Here is an 8,503-nt window from a genome sequence, read left to right on the forward strand (position 1 = left end):
CGCCCAATAGCCGAAGCTCTCTGGGCGGTTTTCCCTTGACAGAAATCCGTCTGTTTCATACACACACACACACTCACACACACACAAGTTCTGATTATTTGCAAATGAAACAAAATTTTTGTACATCCTTACTATCTTTGGTTAATATATATAGGGTAGATTAAAAAGCAGGGTGATATGCTCTCACATAGCAGTTGTCACAGGCTTCACTGTATTGCAAAGCAAAAAATCCATATGCCGCTCCTGGTGGTGTGCATGCATTTGAAATTAATGCAAACTGGTGCTACATAGAAGATTTCCCATGACTTGCATTTTCGATCGCTTTTGTTCCGCTGAGAGGCGAGCTCCGTAGTGCAGCCCTTGCCATAGACATGAGTCCTTTTACTATGTTTAAAATCCCCAGCATGTTGCTCTCGTAGTTGCCTTGATTTCCCTGACGGGCCATTTCCTACCAACCAAACAAGTGATATACAACAGCACATGGAACAGATGCATGCAGCCACCAGAATAAAAAGCACACCGCTCACTACTACTACATAATCTGATAAATTTTTGGACTTTTCCCACCGTCCCGCAGGAGCACTAAATGAACCATTTGAAAACTGCTAATGAACTTCACAGGGAAGTTGCTAAGATATATGCATTTCATAGAAACATTATGGGAATTATGGGCTAATTAGTTTTTGGAGCAAGGAAACGAATTTCAATGGTGGAAAATTGTTTTCAAAATATATGATACCGATACAACTGGTGAATACAGAGGAATAATTTGCAATGGGCTTACGATACTGTATCACAATAATTGCAAACCAATTTATACCACAATACTATCTATTTCAATACCCCACAACATGTAACTAATGGGTTGATGAACATGGGTGTGCCATATGCAAAACACTGGACAAAAATCTACATTTTAAATCTACTCCATATTCAGCTTCTACTCTTCATCCTTGGCTTGCCCACATCCTTTGTATGGCACTTAGCCACTGCATCTATACTCTCAAATTGCTCTTTGCCCCATGATGGAAGTACAAGGCATGCTTTCCAAGAGGAATGCCCTAAAAGAGAGGTGGAGAACATCTTTCAGCTGCTTTCTTTCAATCTTACAAATGTCACAGTGTTGATTTGAAGATTAAAATGGGAAATCCTCATGTATGCCCACCTTGGAGGAAGGGCTGGGTGTAAATGAGTAATAAATATAGGCTTGGATCCAGGCCTAGTAATAATTAGAGTAGACTCATTGAAATCAGTGGGACTTAAGTTCATCAGTATGACAAGATCTGGTCTGGTTCACATGATCATGGAGGGGAAATAAACTATGGTGGATTCTGGATGGCTTGTGACCCACAGCAACAAGCTATCCTGGCTGGCATAAGACAACACAACAAGCAACACTGCCAAGGTAACAATGAAAACAACCTGGCACACTCACAGGTGGGGGGAGGAAATAAGCCACCATAGCTTATTTCCCTCTCTGTGATCATGCAAACCAAGTCAATGTAATTTAAAGATTACTTAAGGGTACAATCTATTTTATTCTTTTCAGTGGTCCCTTCGTTGTTGTTTTAGTATTTATTTGCCCACCGAATATTCTACATCAATAAAACATTTTTAAAACTAGCTTTTGTGCAATGTAAAAGCATGCATTTTGATGCTTTAAAATTTGTTTACCTTTGTGTGAATTACGATTTCTAAAATAGCAACACAGCCGTATACATAATCCTGGATCGTAGTTTGATAGATGTGCAACTATTCTGACCCTAAACAGGAGGTGTTCAAAAGCAATCCAGGCCAGACAGGCTCTCTGTGGAACCACTTCCACAAATGTTTGACTAAATTCATTTCCTGGGATGGGGGGTGGGACATGGATTGTGGGTGAGAATGAACCTGCACAGCAAAACGTCTTATCCACATTCTTTGTTGACATTAGCATTTTGGTACAAGATTTCTGAGCAGAGATGTGGGGGACCTCAGACTTGAGGGGGGTCAAATCCAGCCCTCTTGGGGTCCCAATCCAGCCCTTCGGATTGCTTGATTTCTTGGCATTTGTGTGTCATCGTCCCCCATTTTAAACGTTCAAATGCCTGTCCTAAAGCTTAGTTCCTGGCCATTAAAGCTTAAAGCTAAAGTATTCTGGTGGGTTTTTAGTCCCCCCCCCCTTTACCCACCACTGGAACGCAACACACACACACACCCTGAGAACTTCTCCGGAACTGAATTTGGCTCTGAGCTGAAAAAGGTGTGACAACCCTGATATAGCCCCTGAAATATCTCTTCTCTATGCAAAATATACTCAGCTCCTTCCACCTTTCCTCATAGGACTTGATCAACTGATTATACTGAGTGATGCTGGTCCAAACGGAGATCTCACTCAAACTGTAACACAAAGCCACGACCCCATGCTAAGTAGTATCCTGTTCTTTGAGGGGGCTCCTTTTCTACTTCCTAATTTAGAGCTACAAGTGCTGAAGGGGGGATGCCCACACTATAAACTTACAGTGCTGTCATGACTTCCACAGAAGGAGTCTAGACATGTATAGTATGATTGTGGTGGTGGTGCAAATTAACTTTTCCAAAGCTCCTTGCATAGAGCAATGGCTCTTAGGGTTCCCTGGGGAGAGGGACTGACTATTAAACCAGCTTTAAGTCTGCGGTGCATAGATCTATCACCAACGTTCACGTTGGTTCTTTATTACATTGGCCCAGATTTCCAGCAATAGTACAGTAAAACAGATACAATGTAGATGCAGATTCAGGAACCTGCAGCCTCTGGGCTTTACCCACCTCAGACTAGACAGTTTAAATAATAGTTTAAAAAAATTAAATTTATCTTTTAAAGCACCCCTCAACGAACTGCATATATGATGCTAATTTGTATTCACTCTGATTTGCACACTTATTTGTTTTGTAATTTATTATTACATTTATATCCTGCCTTGTTCTTTCTTTCAATGAACCCAAGGTGGCTTACATGCCCCTCTCCTCCTGTCCATTTTATCCTCACAACAAAAACCCTGTGGGGTAGGTTCGGCAGAGACTCAGTGTCTGACCCAAAGTCACCCAGTGAACTTTATGGTTTAATGGGGACTCGAACCTATGTCCCAGTCCAACACTCTCAACACTACACTATTCTGGCTCACGGATACAACAATCTTATACATACTTATCTGGGAGTAAGATCCACTGAATTCAATTGGACTTACTTCTGAGTAGACACATAAGAACCTAAGAAGAGCCATGCTGGATCAGACCAAGAGTCCACCTAGTCCAACATTTGCCCACACAGTGGCCAAACAGCTGTTGACTCAAAAGCAGGGCACGATACAACAGCACCCTCCCACCCATGTTCCCCAGCAACTGGTGTATATAAGCTTATTGCCTCTGATACTCGAGGTAGCACATAGCTATCAGGGCTAGTAGCCATTGATAGCCTTCTCCTCCAGAAATTTATCCAACCCCCTTTCAAGGCCATCCAAATTGGTGGCCATCACTACATTGTGTGGTAGCGAATTCCATAGTTTAACTATGTGCTGTGTAAAGAATTACTTTGTTTTATTTGTCCTGAATCTCCCACCAACCAGCTTCATGGGATGACCCCGGGTTCTAGCATTTTGAGACAGCTTGAGAAAAATGTCTTCCTATCCACATTCTCCACACCATGCATAGTTTTGTACACCTCTATCATGGCTCCCCTTAGCCTCCTTTTATCCAAGCTAAACAAACCCAGTTGTTGTAACCTTCCCTGATAGGGAGAAATGCTTCATCCCCTTGATCATTTTAGTTGCCCGTTTCTGCGCCTCTTTCAACTCTACAGTATCTTTTTTTTTAGGTGTGGTGACCTGAACCGTACACAGTATTCTAGGGGCATCATCAGACAAGTGTTTTATTGCATGCTCATTACTGGGCACTCACAGATTTTCGCAGATCCTATTCGTGTCCTCTGCCTCCCATGTGCCTCCCGCCCCTACTAGCCTTCTTCGCGCCACAAAATAACTAAATAAATCCGAGTTATTTTTCAGACACAACTTACCGCTATCTCCTGCTGTGTGCAGGAGAAGCAGTGCGATCAAAATGGCCCACTGAATGGGACACGTGCATGTTGTTTACTTCCTCTTTCGAAAGAGGAAGTAATGAGGAACAAAAGCATGGGTGCAGAAGCAATGGTAAGGAAACGCGATTTCCTGTGTGATGACGCTCTAAATATGGTCACACCATAGATTTGTATAAAGGCGGTATGATACTGGCAGTTTTATTCTCAATTCCTTTTCTAATAATGCCTAACATGGAGTTTGCCTATTTTACAACGGCTGCACACTGGGTTGACATTTTCATCGAGCTGACCACTACAACCCCAAGAACTCTTTCTTGGTCACCCAGAAAGCCACACACAGGATTGTGCTGTTAGTTGCATATTATGCTAGTGACGCTGCCTAGATTTGTGGGGATGGTGCAATGCAAGCACCCGAGACACACAGAGAAGAAGGGGTGGTGATACCTACTTTCCAACCTGAGAGGTATCAGGGTCCTCTTTGCACCCCTGCCAAATCACCTGTCTGCCCTGAAAGAAGCATTTCCTTCTAATTGCAGGCAGCAGGTGAACATAAGGCTGTAACTCAGCCTTCCCCAATGTGGTGCCCTCCAGCTATTTTACACTACAACTCCCATGAGCTCCAACCAGCATGGCCAATGGTCAGGGATGATGGGAGTTGTAGTCCACATCTAGAGGGCAGCAGACTAGGGAAGGCTGCTCTAACTAGATGCAGACTCTTGCTCTCCCCCACACTTTGTGTTTTACTTAGTTGATAATGATGCTTGATAATGAGTGCTGAAGAACTCAAAAGCTTGCACCCTATCTTGAGACCTTTAGCTGTCCTAATAAAAATTTCATTGTTCAACTACAGCTATAAGAACACAATAAGAGTTGGGAAAGGTTGTGGCTAATCATGAAAGTGGAGGGAAAGGCAGGCCCTCTGCACATGCTCGAAGTCACCCTTTCAGTCATCTTGAGCAGGGGCTGCCACTGCAGACCTGTCAACTGCTTAAGTTCCGGGTGGTGGGTTTAAGGGGCAGAGGCACTGGGGGAGAACTTACTGGGGCAGAAAGAAGCAGAAGCAGGGAGGTGCCTTGGAAGCAGCGATGAATGGGGAAGGGCTTGCTGAGCAGCGGAGACGGGTGGCTCCGATTTCGGTGAGGCTGTGAATCCATTCGGGCTTCCAGTCAGAACCAGAGTTTTTGGGATAGGATTCAGCACCTTAGACAGCTCCTTCAGAGTTCTGGCTGGCTCCGACTGAAACAGAGAAGGGATTCACAGCCCCACCGAAATCGGAGCCACCCGCCTCCACTGTGGCGGCGGCGGCGGCGGCGTCTTCGGAGCGCAGGCAGCGCCCGACGCCCTGAGGCGCCCCGCCAGGCTGGTGGGCGGCAGGCGAGCGAGGGAGGCGCGGGCGCCACCCGAGCGCCTCGGAAAGGTCGCCTGGGTCTCACCGCGGCGCGTGCGCGCCAGGCAGCAGCAGGTGTTTCCCGCGCCGGGCCGCGCCGCGCCGCCCCTCCCCTCGCCTCCCCCGCGCTCTGGCCGCGCGCCCGCCGGCGCCCCCTCCCCCCGCGCCTCGCCCCCCGCACCCCCTTGCGCGCGCCGGGCTCACGTGGTGGCTGGCGAGCTCGGCGTTCTGCGCCGCGCCGCGCCGCGCCTGCCTGCCTGCCTGCCGTCCCTCCTCCGCGGTGCGCGTGCTTGCGCCGGCCCCGAGATGCTGCACCGAGAAGAGGGGCTCCCCACCTGCGCGGCTTTCCTGCGAAGCCCCAGCCTGGAGCGGCCGCTGCCCCGGCCTCCCTTGCGCCCTGCCTGCGCCGTGCAAACAATGAGCCTGCAAGCAGCAGCAGCAGCAGCAGCAGCAGCAGCACGCCTTGCTGCATAGAAAGGAAGCGGCGATCCTCCTCCTCCTCTCCTCCAGAGGAGAAGCCAAGGTGACCAGCGTTCAGAGGGCTCGTCCCGCTCTTGTGATCGTCTCTGTGCCTGTCCTTCCATTTCCTCCGTGCGTCGGCCTGGGAGGGGGGCTGGGGGAGGTTATGCAGATAAAACCCCTCGCCCTGCATGACACCCCCCCCATTTTTACCTGCCCCCTTCCCTCCCCACAACATTGATGCTATTGAGGTGGCTCTGCTGCAGCATTGTCCCCAAGAAAGATCCATCTATGTGCCGGTGCTGATATGCTCTGCTCCGGTATGGGGAGTTCCAAGACTTTTGGTTCCCTTCTGTTAATCAGGGTAAAAAAAAAAGAAAAAGGGGGGAATCATAATAAGCCCTTAGATGACTGCTTATGGGGTCATCGTTTAGATTAATCAAAATGCTGGATGAGGATTGAATGCATCAAGCACCACGCTGCTTTTTGAGCCTTTCAACTTGGATGTGTGTGTGTGTGTTTTGCAAATCCTTCTTTCAAAATGTTCTAGCTCTTGTATGCCATTTGAGTCATGAGAGCAGCGGGAGCCAACATCCCCCATCTGTGCATTTCCCATTTATTTTTACATGAAGGGAAGTGTTGTTCCTATTGGTTTTGCCTTCTTTTTTCTATTTTCTATTTCTTTTTTTTAAATACATCAGGGGCATGATTAAATTCGGAGTTTCCTTTCCTCACCATCGTTTTGTACAGTCATGTTTATGTAACGAGTGCCTGCCGGTTTCTTTCCACGCCTAAGGTGTGTGTTGCACGCTCCTTAATCGTGACCGTCACCTTGAACGTTAAAAATAATTTCTTTTCTTTTCTTTTAAAAAACTGTGTTTTTGTTGAAGAGGACGGGTATAAATATGAATGAAGACCCGACGGTTAATTTAACCTGGCTGCCTCAAGACCGCTTGGAAGCCACTCCGACAGAGAATGTCTCCGCTTCGGTCTCCACCTCGATGCCTGTCAATGAGCCAGACTTTATTGTCAACCCTTGGGATATTGTCTTGTGTACTTCGGGAACTCTTATCTCCTGTGAAAATGCTGTTGTCGTCCTTATTATCTTCCACAATCCTAGTCTTCGCGCCCCAATGTTCCTCCTGATAGGCAGCCTGGCCTTGGCAGACCTCTTAGCAGGGATTGGGTTGATCTTCAATTTTATTTTGGCCTACCTTCTCCAGTCGGAATCTACCAAGCTGGTCACGGTCGGACTGATTGTCGCCTCTTTCTGTGCCTCCATCTGCAGTTTGCTGGCTATCACAGTGGACCGATACCTCTCCCTGTATTATGCTTTGACTTACAATTCAGAGCGGACCGTCACTTTTACCTACATCATGCTGGTTTTGCTCTGGGGAGGCTCCATCTGTGTTGGGCTGCTGCCTGTCCTGGGCTGGAACTGCCTCAAAGACGAATCCACCTGCAGTGTTATCCGGCCGCTCACTAAAAATAACGCGGCCGTCCTCTCCGTCTCCTTCTTGCTCATGTTTGCTCTCATGCTACAGCTGTACATCCAGATCTGTAAGATCGTCATGCACCATGCCCATCAGATTGCCTTGCAACACCACTTCCTGGCCACGTCTCATTATGTGACGACCCGAAAAGGAGTTTCAACTTTGGCCATTATCCTGGGAACCTTTGCTGCTTGCTGGATGCCTTTCACACTCTATTCTTTAATAGCTGACTACACCTATCCATCAATATATACCTATGCTACCCTCCTTCCGGCCACGTACAATTCCATCATCAACCCTGTGATATATGCTTTCCGAAACCAAGAAATCCAAAAGGCACTTTGGCTCATCTGCTGCGGCTGCATCCCTTCCAATCTTTCCGCAAGAGCACGATCGCCCAGCGATGTTTGATTAACAGAGAGTTTGTTTAGCATTGTGTTCTATGGCTCTGCTGCTTTCATTGCATTGTACATAAGAGGTTTGCATCCAAGCCACGGGACTATCGACCTTTTAAGGAGGAAAAATCCCACTGACCAAAAGAAACTGGATCATGTAATTTCAGGAACATTCCTGGAAGCACAATTACTTCCTTGCCAACTGTAAGGTTGCAATTCTATACTTATTTATTTATTTATTTATAATATTTATATACCACTTCTTATTTTAAACCAAACCCAAAGCAGCTTACAGTAGAATAGCTTGTGGGGTTGGGATGGGGGAAGTCAAAGTAAGTAGATAAGTTTTCAGTAATCACCTAAGGGATTCCAGTGTTGAGGCCTGACATACCTCCGAAGGCAGATCATTCCACAGGGTGGGTGCCACCGCAGAGAAGGCCCATCTCCATAGGCTGTGGCACGAGCAACAGCCCCCCCCCCAAGATTGCAAAGAGCTGGGAGGTTCATATTGGGAGACCCGTTCCTTGTATCTAGTCCTGCATTGTATAGGGCTTTGCGTACTAATACCAACACCTTGAAGTAGATTGGCAGCGAAAGTAGATGGTTTATATGTGTTTGGTAAGGCACTTATCTGGGAGTGTTTACCATTAAATTCAGCGGAGTTCTGAGTGGACATATATAGGATTGCACCCTCAGGGTTACTGAGATTCTGTTC

General features: G+C 46.9%; 1 protein-coding gene across 1 annotated transcript; it reads left to right on the forward strand.

The window, feature by feature from the left end:
• The first annotated feature begins 5,887 nt into the window (after positions 1 to 5,887).
• GPR12 (G protein-coupled receptor 12) lies at positions 5,888 to 8,017 on the forward strand. The gene is made up of 2 exons (XM_063127814.1): positions 5,888 to 5,964; positions 6,791 to 8,017. The coding sequence occupies exon 2, from the start codon at positions 6,806 to 6,808 to the stop codon at positions 7,802 to 7,804; it is 999 nt and encodes a 332-aa protein (XP_062983884.1). The 5' UTR covers positions 5,888 to 5,964; positions 6,791 to 6,805; the 3' UTR covers positions 7,805 to 8,017.
• The last annotated feature ends 486 nt before the right edge of the window (positions 8,018 to 8,503 follow it).

This window comes from Elgaria multicarinata, chromosome 5 (genome assembly GCF_023053635.1).
Source record: "Elgaria multicarinata webbii isolate HBS135686 ecotype San Diego chromosome 5, rElgMul1.1.pri, whole genome shotgun sequence".
Lineage (NCBI taxonomy): Eukaryota > Metazoa > Chordata > Lepidosauria > Squamata > Anguidae > Elgaria > Elgaria multicarinata.